This window comes from Eriocheir sinensis, chromosome 65 (assembly GCF_024679095.1).
Source record: "Eriocheir sinensis breed Jianghai 21 chromosome 65, ASM2467909v1, whole genome shotgun sequence".
NCBI classification, from domain to species: domain Eukaryota; kingdom Metazoa; phylum Arthropoda; class Malacostraca; order Decapoda; family Varunidae; genus Eriocheir; species Eriocheir sinensis.
Genome location: NC_066573.1, coordinates 3,084,257 through 3,099,749, shown reverse-complemented (window position 1 = coordinate 3,099,749; position 15,493 = coordinate 3,084,257). Strand labels below are relative to the sequence as shown.

Genomic DNA, 15,493 nt, shown 5'->3' with positions numbered 1-15,493 from the left:
AGGTGGTGGAGGAATAAAACGTGTGATGTGGACGAGGTGAACGAGAACGAACCAGTCAGCCAGGCAGGCAGACCAGACCACCGTTGACTCACCCCCTCCACACAGCCACATTCACTCCACCCTGCTCTGCTTCAGCCAGCCAGCCAGTCAGTCAGTCATGCAGTACGTCAGTCAGTGAGAGAAGCTTGCTGACATTCTCTCCGCCCCGACCTGTCATCCAGTCAGTCTGTCCGTCATTTAGTAAGGGACATTTGTTGAGACATTCCCTTCACACTACCCTGCCAGTCAATTGCTTAGTTAGTCAGTCAGTCAGTCAGTTAAGTCAGTCACTCAGTCAGTAAGCCAGGCAATCGGACAGTAGGCCAATTAATTAGTCAGCCAGTCAGTCACCCCGTCAGTCAGTTATTTAGTACCCAATTAGTTAGCCAGCCAGCCAGCCAGCCAGCCAGCCAGTCAGTCAGTAAGTAAGTCAGTCAGTCAGTCAGCCAACCAGCCAGACAGTAAGTTAGTCGGTCAACCAAGCAGCCGGTCAGTCAGTCAGTCAGTCAGTCAGGGCCAATTTTGGTAACGAGCGTCATCCTCTTTCCTGGAGTTTTAACAAGTGAACGTCATTGTCGGTGATTCACGTCAAAGCTTCATCCATTTCCTTTATTTTTCCTTCTTTTTTTCCCTTTGATACTGCTACAACACTCTAAGCTCAGTCCTTTGTGTTACGTTTTCTCTTTAATGTTTAGGGATTCCTCACTTTCTCCTCCTCCTCCTATACCATAAACGTCCACAAACAAGTAAACAAGAGGAAGAAAAAAAAATGGAACAAGCTATTAGCATTAAGAGAGAGAGAGAGAGAGAGAGAGAGAGAGAGAGAGAGAGAGAGAGAGAGAGAGAGACGGGGAGGGAGGGGAGTGGTTCGATATGGCCCAGTTGAGAGACGGAGCGATCAGAGAGGTGACTATTCCTCCTCCCCATCCTCCTCCTCCTCCCTCAAAATACTGGTTTGTTGTTGCTAAACCTGAATAAGCGATAAAAAAACAAATCAACATACAAACACCTCCCCCCAATACTTTCACCCTTCTCTTTCTTACTCATAAACACAAACAACGCAAACCCTTCGCAGGACAGTCCACACAAACGGTCGAGCCGAACAAACAAACAACCAGGATACATGCATGGGTGGGTGGCTGGTTAATGGGGCTGGCCGTCATTGTAACTGATTGTATTTCTTTTTTGATGCTACTGAATCAATAGCCGTGAGAAGCTGCTTTTCTATTGAACCATTCATTTATTATTTTGTTTGTGAACGTGATATGGTCGTTAAACTAACCACCAAATTAACTAGCTAAATAATGAAGCAACTACCTACCTCGTTAATCATGCAACGAACTTATTAACCAACAAAGTGATCAATAGCTAAATACCTATCTAGCTTCACCTCAAGAGAAGATGGCGTCACTATAAACACTTGCCTGCTAGGGCTGTTGCCGACTACCATCCAGACCCCTCAAAAAAAAAAAAAAAAAAAAAAAAAAAAAAACCTACCTACCTACCTACCTAACAAACTGGCGATATTACGATTATATTTTTTTCCCTTTTTTCATGACTTGCGTAAAAGAAACACAAGATGGCCGACTGACTTCCTAAACCCGAGGGAAGCATCTGTTTTTAGGTCTATATTTTTTTAACCCTATTCTGGAGTAGGCCGAGGCCAGAGGCACCGGAAGAGCTTGAGCCTACTCTCTCTCTCTCTCTCTCTCTCTCTCTCTCTCTCTCTCTCTCTCTCTCTCTCTCTCTCTCTCTCTCTCTCTCTCTCTCTCTCTCTCTCGGCCTCAAGCCCCCTGTCGGTTGTTTGACTTAACGGGAAGGTCGTTTAGGCGCGAAGTGGACTAGCGGGGTGACCTCCTCCTCCTCCTCCTCCTCCTCCTCCTCCTCCTCATCCCCCACCTCCTCCTCCTCCTCTTACTACTGCTGCTTCTTTTCCTCCATCGTCTTTCCCTGCATGCTTTCTACCCATTCGCCTTCTTCTTTTTCCTCCCTATCATTCCTCTCCCCTCCCCATCTACCCATCTACGCTCTCTTCTCTCCCATCCTCCTCCCCCTCCTCTATCACCTCCCATCTTCTTACCTTCTCCCTCTTTTCCTCCTTTCTCCCAACACGTCACCTTTTAACCTTTCTACCCTCTCTTTCTTTCTCCCTCTCTCCCCCTTCCTTCCACCCCTGCCAACGCCCCCTGCCTCCCCTGCATCAACACCCAGGGTCACATCACCTCGAGGGAGTGACAAGACCCATCAAACACCACCCACTCCACCACCACCACCTCCAACTCCCCTCTAAGCAACACAGGGCGGTGGGCGGCGCAGGAGGAGGTGGGGGAGGGTTGGGGGGGGGGGGGGAGTCTTGTTGGCACCGGGCACTGAATGTCGCCAGAGCTTCTTCGTTTCACCCCCTCAACCTCCATCTCTACCTATTACCCTAAACCTCCAGTCCTCCTTCCTCCTTCCCCTTCCTCCTCCTCCTCCAATCTATCTCCATCCCATCCCAAGCACTATCCCTCTCCCCTTCTCCCCTCCCCTTCCCTTCCTGACATCCCTCCCCTTCTTCCTTGGCACCTCTCCCCCTCTCCTCCTTCCTCCTTCCCCTCCCCTTCCTCCTCCTCCAATGGCACTCCTTTTCCCTCCCCATTATATATCCCCATCCCATCCCAAGCTCTATCCCTCTCCCCTTCCCTTCCTGACATCCCTCCGCTTCTTCCTAGGCACCTCACCCCCTCCCCCCATCCCCCCGCCTCCCCCACCGGCACCCACTAGTGACACTCGCCTTCACTGGCTGACTAATTGAGTGATATTCTTTAATGGCACCGTGGCGCTGCGCATGACCCTGGCGGGGAGAGGCGAGGCTGTTGCTTTTCCCATCTTAGTTTTATTCCTTTATTGATTTACTTCTACTTGTTTGTATATTTTTTTTTTCGTTTTTGTGTCTAGTGTTATTCGTGTATAGTTTCATTCGTTTTGTGAAAAGTTCTACTCGCTTGCTGATTCACCTGTGTGTGTGTGTGTGTGTGTGTGTGTGTGTGTGTGTGTGTGTGTGTGTGTGTATTTTTTTTACAGTGTGTCGGGTTATGTGCTGTTACGGTCGAGAGAGAGAGAGAGAGAGAGAGAGAGAGAGAGAGAACATTATTTTTTATCTATATATTCTGCAGTGGCAAAAAAAATATACGAGGAAATACTCAAGACAATAACTGGTTCTGGTCTGTGTGTGTGTGTGTGTGTGTGTGTGTGTGTGTGTGTGTGTGTGTGTAATCCTATCACGTGGAGGGGGCGGAGCAGGGGGGGGGGGGGCGGTGTTCGAAGCGGCCTGCGGGAGATGCTACAATTGCGGCCGTTTCTTCTTCTTCCTCTTCTTTTCTTCAACTCTTTAGATACGAACAAGTAACCCACCTCTACCTTTTTTACTTTTTTTTTATTTGTTTGAACCTCCTCAGATACCACATCCTCTTCCTCCTCCTCCTCTTCCTCCTCCTCCTCCATACAGTACTCGAGGCAGTCATTAGGTCATTCAAGAGGCCCTTCACACAACGTCATACTAGTCGAGAGGGGCACGCGATCCTAAGTATGTGAGAGGGAGGTGGAGGTGGTGGTGCTAGAGGTGGTGGGGTGTAGGAGGGAAGGGGCGTTGATGGTGGAGGGAGCTGGGAAGGGAACAGTGGGGAAGGGGTGGTAATGGGCTGAGGGGAGGAAGGGGCATTCTATATAGTTGTGGTGGTGGTGGTGAAGGTGGCTGATGGTGGTGGTGGTGAGGGTGAAGGGGTAATGGTTGTGGGGGGAGGGACAAGCTGGCGGCAACCTGACTAACCCTCCCCCCCCCTCTTCCCCTCCCTTTCCTCCCTTCTGTCACTCCACGCCCCCTTCCCCTTCCCTCCCCCTTCTCTAACCTTCCCTTCCCACTATATTTTTGTTCCTCCTTCCCCTTCTTGCTTCTATCCCACACTGCCTTCTGTTCTCCCTCTTCCCCTCATCCCGTCCCTTCTCTTCCCCTTCTCTAACCTTCCCTTCCCACTATATTTTTGTTCCTCCTTCCCCTTCTTGCTTCTATCCCACACTGCCTTCTGTTCTTCCTCTCTCCCTTATCCCGTCCCTTCTCTTCCCACTTTATTTATTCCTCCTTCCCTAACCTTTATCTCTCGCCCTCCTCCCTCTTCTTCCTAACTTCACACCTTTCCGTTCTTCCCTTTTATCAGCTTCCCTTCTCTAGTCTTACCTTTACCAATCCTCTTTAACCTCCTTCTCCTATCATCCGTCCCTCTGACCTTAATTCTCCTTAAGTGTCTCTCATTTCCCCTGTCTCTCTCTTCATTAACCTATTCTCCTTTATATTTGATTTGCCTTTCTCTCACTCCACTATCTCTTCTTCCATTCCCTCTTCCTCTTCTCCTTTCCATCCCTTCCCTCTTCTCTCTTCCCTGCCTCGAGCCAAACCGTGTCACGCCCCTTGCTGCCCTCTGCTATATGGCGCCGTCTAATTCTCGTGTCCCGTTATGAGTAGTATTAGTATTAGTAGTAGTAGTAGTAGTAGTAGTAGTAAGGGCTAGTTAAGTCCGGTATGATCTAGCTTTTTTCTGGGGTGACTAAGCCTATTGGCTCATCTCATCCCACTATAATCGATGCGAGTCTTGGTGAGTGGGAAATCCAATGAGTAATATTCCTGCTTCTCTACTTCTTCCTCTTCCTCCACGTGTTCTAGGTGCGCTTGGACTGGCTAATAGAGGGGAGACGAGGAAGAGGAGGAGGAGGAGTAAAATAAGAGATGAACAATGGATGGAGAGACAAGGAAGGAGAGACAAGGAAGAAAATAGAAACATTACTACTGAGAGAATATAAATGAAGCAAAAGAAGTTAGAATGCAAGGAGAGTAAAAAGGAGGAGGAGGAGAAGGAGTAATATAAGAGATGAACAATGGATGGATAAAGAAGAGACAAGGAAGAAAATACAAACGTTAGAGAATATAAATGAAGAAAAGGAAGTTAGAATGCAAGGAAAGTAAAAAGGAAGGTTAAACACAGGTGGAGGTGGGAGAGGAGGAGAACGAGGGAGAGGGAAGGAGAGGCAAGGTGGAATGTTCTTGCCTCGAGTTCTGGCTACTGGACGATGAGGAGGAGGACGAGGAGGAGGAAGAGGGGGAGGGGAATTTCCCGGTATGTCGTAAGATCCACCTTTACGAGGGCGAAGAGGTGGATGATCCCTTATGTCCCTCCACCTGTCTCCATTTTCCTCTCTCCACCTCCTCCACTTACTGTTCCATCTTCCTCTAACCCCCCTTACTCTTCCTCCACTTCTAGGCTCTTCAATCCACCCACCTCCACTTTTACTGACCCTCCACCTGTCTCCACTTTCCTCTCTCCACCTCCTCCTAACTCCCCTTACTCTGCCTCCACCGCTAGGCTTTCCAACCCACCCACCTCCCTTCCACCACCCCCTGTCTCCACCTCCTCCCTCTAACCCCCTTTACTCTTCCTCCACCTCCCTCCATCTGTCTCCACCTCCTCCCTCTAACCTCCTTTACTCTTCCTCCACCTCCCATCCATCACCACCTTACTGCCCCTCCACCTGTCTCCACCTCCCTCCCTCCACCTCACTCTTTCCTACTATCATTATCTTCGGTGTTATCGGAGTGGCGACCATAATGCCACCTTCTCCACTTCCTCTTCCTCTTTCCCTTACTCTGTCTGTTTCACTTCCTATTTCCTTTCTCTCTTGCCCTCTTTCAGCCTCCTCCTCCTCCTCCTCCTAATCCCCCTCTCAGATTCATGCGTATTGATAATGATGGTGTGAAGACTGGGTCATGTCCTAATCCCAAGTGTTCCTTATCTTCTATTACCCCCTCTTATCAATGCTGTGTTACTCATGCAAGATAAGGTGACGGATAAGCCCCTCCCCCTCCCTCCATTCTTCCGATGCTTTGTTTGGTTCCCGCAGGTGCCAAAAGAAGCCGAGGTGGGCGCCCTAAGACGAAATCCATTGGTCATATTTTTAAAGATTTCGGGCCCTAGCAGGCAAACACACATTTAACCTGGCTTTCGTAGGAGTTTTGGGGGTTTTCAGAGGTAGTTTGATGCCCCTGGTGGTAGTCTGCCTATTTTTCTGCACCATGAATGTGAATAAACCATCACAGGAACTCGATTGATTTCCTTTTCGGCCTTTGGGAATAGTGGGTGATCGGGGGAAGCGTCGGAGAAAATCGACCATTGTGTTGTGTGGGTCTGTTGATGTGTGTTTCTCCTGTAGTTAGTGTTCGTGTGCGTGTCAGGATGAGGTGTTGAGAGTAAGGGGAAAGCCGAGGTGCGTAGGCTAAAAAGTGTTGTGGTGTGTTGTACTGTATTTTTGTGTGTGTTTGTTTTACGTCAACACCTATAGCGCCGGTAGGCTTGCTTGAGGGGCCTGGATGGTGCTCGGCCCCACCCCGTCATGGCGCAGGCAAGTGTTTATAGTGGCGCCATCTTCTCTTGGGTTGGTGTGTTGTGTTGGTGTGTTTATGCTTCATTTGTGTGTGCCTCTGGGAAGTGTTCCGTCACAGTTTTAGGCATTGAGGGAAAGAGAGGCAGTGTAAAGAGACAGGGAGGAAAGAGAGAGGGAGGCAGAGAAGGAGGAGAAAATTAAGGGAGAGAATGTTTCTGCTCTTTTGTGTTTTTGTAAGAGTCTGGAGGTATTGCGTCACTGTTCCTGGTAATGAGAGAGAGAGAGGCAGCAGGGAAAGGTAAGATTGCTAAAAAGAATTGGAGGGACTGAAAACTAGGAGACGAAATTTGAGGCATGAAAAAAAAAAAATGATGCTGAAGGAGAGGAAGGAGGGAAAGAACTCGGGAGAAAGGTGTGACGGAGAGGGAGGGAGGGAGGGAAGAGAGAAACTTGTTAGAGAATGGAGGAGATATCTAATGAGGGCGGTGAGAGGAGGAGAAGAAGGAGAGAAAGGAACGCACACAGGAGAAAGGCATGACTGGTGATTAGTGAACGGAGGAAGAGGGCAGAGAGGGAACGTTGGGGTAGGAGGGTAGGAGGGGAGGAGGAAAGGAGTATAAGGAGAGGTCCCCGCAGAACCCCCCAATCCGCCAGTCTCTCCTGGAATGACTATAGTTGTGGTGGGAGAAATGATGGAAATGAAGGTAGAGTTGAAACGAACAGACGTAGGGAAGAAGGGAGTAGATTAAAGGGAAAACTGGGAGTGGAATGAGTGATTAAGATATGAAGTAGGTCGATAGAGAAAAGATAGAATGAAAGGGAGTATATGGAAAACAAGTGAGGGAAGAGTGGAATAAATGAAAGTAGAAAAAACAAATATTGAAGGTAATGGAAGGGAGGAGAGAGGGAGTGGCGGAAGGTAAGGTATGGGTAGGTAAGGTATAGGGAGGTAAGGTATAGGGAGGTAAGGTATGGGGAGGTAAGGTATGGGGAGGTAAGGTATGGACAGGTAAGGTATGGAAAGGTAAGGTGTGGGAAGGTCGCTCACTCACCTGTCTTCCCCCGTATCCAGCGCCTCCATCTCCGCAGTGACCTCCGCCATTTCATCTTTGAGCGTCTGGAAAGAAAGAAAAAAGAAAGGTTAACTCCATGACAACACACACACACACACACACACACACACACACACACACACACACAGAAAGGGCTTGTGGGTCGTTAAATGGGCTAAACGGGGTTAAAAGGGGGCAAAATTGAGGGTTGTTAAGTGATAGAGATAACCCCCAACTAACCTCCTCCCATTACCAGCATCGACAAGCTGAGACAGAGAAGGCAGGAAGGAAAGGTAGACGAAAGAAGAGAGATGGGGTAAAAAAAAACACAATCGGCTGTACCAATATAACTTCTCGTCCTCCTCCTCCGCTTCCTCTACACAGTCGCCTTCGCCACGGTAAACACTCAACCGCAATGTTTATTTATCGCCACAAGAGCAACGGGAAACACTCTCGAGGGGGATGTAAATATTGCCAGACAGGACGGTCCCCCTATGATGGTGTGAGGCGTGTGGGGAAGGTTAAGAGAACAGGCACAGGAGGGTGGGGAATGTAGGAGGAGGAGGAGGAGAAATGAGATGTTTGAATGGAGATATTGTGGAATTCGGCGGAACTAAAGAGGAAAGGAAGGAAGGGACGGGGAACTGAGGGGAGGAAGGCTAGGTACAGGAAGGGGTTTGGGGAAAGTAGGAGAGGAGAAAGGAGGAAAAATGAGGAATTCAGTGGGAGTAAAGAGGAAAGGAAGGAAGGGACGGGAAACTGAGGGGATGAAAGCTAGGCACAGGATGGGGTTTGGTGAATGTAGGTGAGGAGAAAGGAGGAGAAATGAGATGCTTGGAGGAAGATAATGAGGAATTCAGAGGGATTAAAGGGGAAAGGGAGGAAGCTGGATGGGGAATGTGGATGCTGTGAAAGTGCGAAGGAGGGGAAGAGAGTGAATATTTGAGGGGAGGAAGAGGAAAGGAAGGGGGATGAGAAATGAATTGCGGAAGAGAAGAAAATTGGTGAATAGTGGTGGATGCTGAAGATGAGCAAAAGAAGAAAGGGAAGAGATGAGTTTGGGAGAGGAAGAGATGGAAAATTATGAGTACGAGAAAATGGGATAATGGAAGTGGATGATGCAATGGGCAAAAGAAGAAAGGGAAGAGAGGAGTTTAAGAAGAGAAACGATGAAGGGAGGAAATGGAAGTAGAAACTGGAGGAAGGAAACTAATGGAGGGAGGGAGGGAGGGAAAAGGAAGTTGGGTTGAGATTGAGGGGAGAAAGGGGGAGAGAGAAAAGAGGCAAAGAAAGAAGAGTGTGTGTGTGTGTGTGTGTGTGTGTGTGTGTGTGTGTGTGTGTGTGTGTGTGTGTGTGTGTGTATATTACTACTACTACCACTACAAAGCTTATAAGGAACTTTTGACACACATACGTAAAAACAATGGTATGGAAGAGGAGGAGGAGGAGGAGGAGGAGGAAGACAACACTTAGCGAAACAATCCCGAGGTCAAACGTGTCTGTCTGTCTATGTAGGAGATACGGCTGTCACGGGTCGTCACTCAATCCCCTATTACCTCCCTCTTTCCTTCCCTCCCCGTTACCTCCCTTGCTCTCTTCTATACCACCTGGCTGCCTGACTTCCTGGGTTCATCTTTAGATCTCAGACTTCCTTATTTGTTTCCCGTTTTAGCTACTTAACTCGCTTTTCCTTTTTTGGGGGGGGTTTTTTTATTCTTCTTTCTGTTTTTCGTTGTTAGTAGTATTTGTTTTTTAGTAGTAGAGCTTGAACGGCAAAAAGCAGGAACATGTAAATAAAGTCTCCGTTTTTCCATTCATCAACTACATTCTCTAGTATATTTTTGCTTCTTTTGCTTCTGTTTTTCGTTGTTAGTAGTATTTGTGTTATTAAGTAGTAGATCTTGTACGGCAAAAAGCAGCAACGTGTATAAATAAATAATGTCTTTACGGTTTTTCATTTCCTTTTTTTCATTTTTTTTTTTCGCTTCTTTTGCCTTTGTTTTTCTTTGTTAGTAGTATTTGTGTTATTTACTAGTAGATCTTGTCCGGTAAAAAGCAGCAACGTGTATAAATATGTCTTTCCGGTTTTTCATTTCCTTTTTTCATTTTTTTTTCCCCTTTCGTGTGACGCCGCTACCTCACCTCACCTCACCTTGCCTTACCTGTCGCCCGTCACGTAAAACCAACGCACAGGTGATATTATAGTCTTCACTCTTCACCTGCACCACTACCACTGAAAACCACCAACCACTGTCATCATCACCCACTACCACGTTCACCACCAACCAAACACTCACCACCACCGCTATCATCACTAACAACTAACACTACACAAACCAGTCATTATCAATCACTTCTTTTATCATCATCACCACACACCACCACCACCACTCACCACGTAGAACACCGCCGTCATCTTCGTTGCGATCTTCATGGTTACTGTATGGTGCTGAGGGAGGAGTTAGGAGTTTGCTTATCACCAAAACACCTTATCTCTGCCCACACCATACCTACACCACCACCACCACCACCACTACATCTGCCCCATATCAGTAGTAAATAAAAGCCACACTCTCCCTCCCTCCCTGCCTCTCCCCACCTATCCTAATCTTCCCTTTCTTCTTCCCGCTTATATCCTCCCTTTCCTATTCCTATCAGTCGCTTTTCTATCCTTTCCCTCTCCTATCTTTCCCCTCCCTCACCTTCCCCCTCTCTTCCTGTTTTTACATTTCCCTCTCTCCCCAGGTAACCAGCAACACCTTTCTCCTCATTGGCATCGGCACGGAGCCTTGACGCAGCATTAACCTCCTCTGGTCTGGTCCCTGCGCTTCATTTACTTTTACCAACCTCAAGGAACGTATGATGAAGGTGAGCGAAGAGATTGGCCGACGCGACAGCCGGTCAAGGTATTCGTCTGTCCGTTTATTTCACAACGCGGGGAATAGCGCGGATAACAAGGTGACGCAATACTCTTATCCTCCCTAATGGTGCAATGCGTGGGAGCGAGAATCAGAGCGAGGAAAAGACAAAAGGTGGAACACGAGGAAAAGGTTGTCTTGGTTAAGGATTATCGCCTGGACGTCACAACACAGGTAAGGAAGGAAGGCAGGTGTGTTTGTTATGAGCCACGTCATATAAACTTAACAAGGTAGTGAGAGAAAAGCTGCGTGAGGAACAGGAACTTACGAAACGAGGAAAATGTGTCTTGGTTTATGATCGACCCCGTTTTGTCACAAGGAAAGGAAGATCGGAAGGTGTGTACGTCATGAGCCCCGCCACAACAAACTCAACGCAATATTGAGAACACTGACGTGGTTGACAGATAAAATGTGTCCACGCGGGTGTACGGCTTCACACAGGTATGGAAGGGAAGAAGGAAGGGAAGAAAGGAAGGGAAGAAAGGAAGGAAAAAGAAAAAGGAAGGAAGAAAGGAAGGAAAAAGAAAAAGGAAGGAAGAAAGGAAGGAAAAAGAAAAAGGAAGGAAGAAAGGAAGGAAAAAGAAAAAGGAAGGAAGAAAGGAAGGAAGGGAAGAAAGGAAGGAAGGAAGGAGGGTGTGTACTAACAGTCCCATCACGGGAACTTGATACAACACTGAACGTCATTATTTAAAGGAACGCCACCAGTGTTTACAAAGCGTCACCGCGGATCGCCTCCCCCTTCCCCGCGACAGTCACGTCAACCTCTGCTCTTATTAATAACTTGAAATTCGAGGCACACAGCTGACGGAACATTTTTTCTTACAAGAGTGTCTCCCGTTGTTTACCGAGCGTCACCGCTGATCGCCTCCCTCCCGCTGAGTGTCAGGTCAACCCCGTTATTAATAACTTCGCTTCCTCGACACAGCTGATTACGCAAGTAGGCGGGAGGGCGGCGGGAGCCAAGGCCAGGCGTCGCTCCGCCCTCCGAGCCTGGTGGCGGTTGCACGAGCGGCCGGACGGACAAACACAACACACGTTCGGCCGCACTTCCGGGGGTCAGTGGCAATAGCCCCTGGGGGACGCCGAGCACCGCGACCCCAGAAGCGATGTTGGGATTCCGATTCCCATCCGACAATATCATGGTATTCACCGACGCACAAGGGAGGGGCGCGCCGCATAGTGTTGGCCGGGTAGCCCCAACAAGCAAAATAAATAAGGAATAATTGTGGTTACCAAGAACAGGCCACGCACTTCTCACCACAAAGGAAACGAATGCTTTATCATCGAAATCTGCTGTCCTTGAAACTTTGGATTCGTCAAATATCTACAAGAGGTTAACTACACTGAAATCAACCGTGTCATCGTACTATTTCACACCAACAACAAATATTTTAGGAGGATTTAAGAGTTAAGAGGATTGACGACTCTGCGGCCAGCGCTGAGCGGGTCGCCTTCCTCTACATTATTATTATTGTTCAAAACTGGGGTTGGGGTGTGTATATATTATGAAGTGAATATATTAATTCAATGTGAAATGGTATTGTTCTTAATCAAATGATTTTAGATAAAAGATTGAACTGGGAAACTGCTCGCATAATGTCAAGCCAAGAGCTGCCAAGGGGAGTCAGCGGCTTATTTATCTTGCCAGAAACTATACCAAGTAGGTCAAATACGAAGACAACATTAAAAAGATCAGGAAATTGTCTACCAGGTGATGCAAAGTGACATAAAAACAAACAAACAATAAATTAGAATATGCATAATGATAATGAATGAATTTGATGTAAAAACACTATAAATTCTAAAATAATCCGATACTTTAAGATAATGTGTCTGTAAATGCTCTTCTATGTGCAGGCGAGCATCAAACATATAACAGCCCCATTCCATTCCACATAATAAATTGTGAATAATATAAACCCTGGGGCGGGACAGCTACAGCGTTGGGCGGCGGGTGGCGCTGGGATCGGTGACTACGGGCGTGTTGACGTTCAGTAATCTCCACAAACATCCTCCGGCCCGCTCCCCCTCCCTTCCGCCGCGTGCCCCGGTGTATCTAATCGCGGCGCGGGGGTGCGGGCCTCGTGACGTCACGGTGACGTACTGGTGAAGGGTGCAAAACCTCGACTTACTCCAGCATGATTTAGTGCCCCGTGTGTGTGTGTGTGTGTGTGTGTGTGTGTGTGTGTGTGTGTGTGTGTGTGTGTGTGTGTGTGTGTGTGTGTGTGTGTGTGTGTTTCTTTTTTATTTTTTCTCACCTTAGTGTCTTCTTAAGATGTCCAGGCTATTAACATTTTAGTATATTTATTTTAGAGAATTCGTCATCTTTTAAGGTTCCTCTGTTTTTACGTTTTTTTTCTTTTTAGGTTTTCTTTTATCAGTGTATCTTTTAAAAATTCTTGATATAAGTAGTTTCATATATTTATCTAAATTTGTAGTTTTAATATTTTTTTTAACTATTTTTAAGCAAGTAACGACACCAGAGTTCTGTATATTTTAGTGACTATATAAATATTTTACTTAAGTGCTGAAGGCAGACTACAAATTGGAAATGTTCTTATATTAACGAAATTAACATTCTTAAATAACTTACGATTTATGTATGATGTTTTGGCTTTATGTACATTTGTGGTCAATAAATATCTATCTATCTATCTATCTATGTGTGTGTGTGTGTGTGTGTGTGTGTGTGTGTGTGTGTGTGTGTGTGTGTGTGTGTGTGTGTGTGTGTGTGTGTGTGTGTGTGTGTGTGTGTGTGTGTGTGTGTGTGTGTGTGTGTGTGTGTGTGTGTGTGTGTGTGTGTGTGAAGCCCCAAATTCAGTGTTTTCCGAAATATTTCATCTCTGACGCGAGATAAACACAAAGTGGAGAGGAGGATTACTTCTCGCGGCTGGCGGCTGTGGCCCAGGAGGGGGGGAGGGGGAGGCGGGTTGATGTTGAGGAGAGCGAAGGGAAGAGATGGGAGGCGAAGTGAGCGTGGATGCTGAGGGGCGGAGAGATGCAACAAGGGGAGAAAGGGGCGGGGATGGGGGGAAGAGGGCACGGGGGAGGAGGAGAGGGGAGGCACACAAAAGTGGGATCAAAAGGTCACCCCCTCGAAGCACGCGCCGAAGCCTCACTTGAAAGTTCCGGAAGCACAATCTCGAGTGTGGTTTTTCTTGCGGGCTGAGCGGCGGGTGTTGACGGCGTGCAGCCCAGGGTCACCGCCCCCCGCACCTCACCTGCCTGTCTGTCTGTCTGCCTGCCTCACGGGGGGCTTGAGATGTGCAGGGATGGGAGGGAGGGAGAGGGGGAGGGATGGGCGTCCTGCTGCATTCCAAGAAGGCAAGAGGAAAAGAAGAAGGGGGAGGAGGAATGGAGGGAGGGAAAATATTAGGGTAGGGCACGAGGATGTGTGTGTGTGTGTGTGTGTGTGAGTCTGCATTGCGGGAAATACCTGTCCAAGTTTCCCCGACACACACACACACACACACACACACGCCCCCGTCCCTGGTACACACGGCAACATGAGCCCGCGAGCATCGCATTACCGTCCTCAAATTGACCTGTATACCTGCTGCGTGTGTGTGTGTGTATGTGTGTGTGTGTGTGTGTGTGTGTGTGTGTGTGTGAGAGTGTGCAGGTGATCCACACACACACAGTAGCTGACCAGGTTACACGCCCACCCCCCTTACCCCTCAACACACCACTCCCTCATTCTTCCAATCTCACCCTTCCCCCTCCTCTTTCCTCCCCCTCGTTACCCTCCCCCCACCAACCCCAGTATCCCCAAAACCCACATTCCTGCAACGGTAACCTCCTCGTGCTTCCCCTATCACCACCCCTTTCACCAACCCCAAAACTCAACTACAATGCGACAATATTTGCTTCCACTACTCCCCACCATCCTCCTCACTTCCAACCCTCTTCACTACTAACCCCATCAACCCCCAACATCAGTAACACCGTCATTCTTTCAACGAACCTCCTCCCAAATCTCCATCAATCCCAAAACATCCACACCCCACTAAAAACACCTCTCTTAGGCTAGTATTTCAAGACACTTCGCCACATCACATCTACTATTTGTAAAGGTCAAAGAGGGGATCAATCGGGTTCTAATGAGTGGTTCTTTAGGTTCATGGTACAGAGGAAGGGTCAGACTACCACCAGGGTCATAAAACTACCCCTGGAAATGCCCACAACTCCTACGAAAGCCTTGTCAAATATGTGTTCTGGGGCAGCGAAATGTCTCATAATACGCCCCTACAGTCTTCAATTTCAACCCTAATCAACTCCCCCTCAGCTAGCCCCCCGCCCCCATGCATCAGTAATCATCAATCGCTCTCCAGCCCCCACGAAACACTCTCTCAATCACCCATTTCTCCCCTGCTATCCTCCGCCATATAACAACGTTCTTGCGCCCACTACACCGCAGACAGAGAGAGACAGACAGCAGACAGACACAAGCGAAGGTGGTCATGTTTGGAGGTCAGCCCTATGCATGACCTTAGTTTTTTTCTTACGATTTTGACTCATGCAGGAATCTAGGAAAATATGAGAGAGAGAGAGAGAGAGAGAGAGAGAGAGAGAGATTGAGAAAGGAGAGGTGTTTTGGATAGGTGGAGGCTGTGACCTTCGATGCTTCGGGAAAACAAACAACTCTCTCTCTCTCTCTCTCTCTTTTGCGCCTGTTGAAACCACGAATAATGAGAGACAATCATATTAATTAGAGAATATGCAAGACCCCGAAGGCTGAGGCGGAGCACCCCCTCCACGAATAACAATTACACCCCCTAACCGCCTCGCCTCGCCTCTGTAAACACACTCGTTACCCACGCACGAACGCCGCTCAAGAGTCCCGGCACGTCCAACCCAACAACGCCGACTAGCTCTTTAGAACATTGGCGAACGCTTGAGAGGTTGTCTGATGACCCACTAGTATGGCCCGCCCGCCTGCTTCTCCCTATACACAAAGATGCTAACATGGAGGCGCGAGAAAACATCCCTGGACGGAGAACTAATATCGAAGAAATGAGAAAACATCGAAGTACAAGAAAACGTTCCCAGACGAAAAAAAAAAAGCAATTCTAAGCG

The 15,493-nt window shown here is 48.0% G+C and overlaps 1 protein-coding gene across 7 annotated transcripts in view; it reads right to left on the bottom strand.

Annotated features, from left to right (window-relative positions):
• LOC126987512 (cytohesin-1-like) overlaps window positions 1–15,493 on the bottom strand; it is a 121,446-nt gene that overhangs the window by 13,676 nt on the left and 92,277 nt on the right. For 6 of the 7 annotated variants that reach the window (XM_050844505.1, XM_050844507.1, XM_050844508.1 and 3 more), the window contains one exon: window positions 7,500–7,564. In XM_050844505.1, the coding sequence (XP_050700462.1) occupies window positions 7,500–7,564 (65 nt within the window). Of the gene's footprint in view, window positions 1–7,499; window positions 7,565–9,894; window positions 9,949–15,493 lie in introns of all 7 variants that reach the window. The other variant, XM_050844509.1, reaches the window with a different exon arrangement.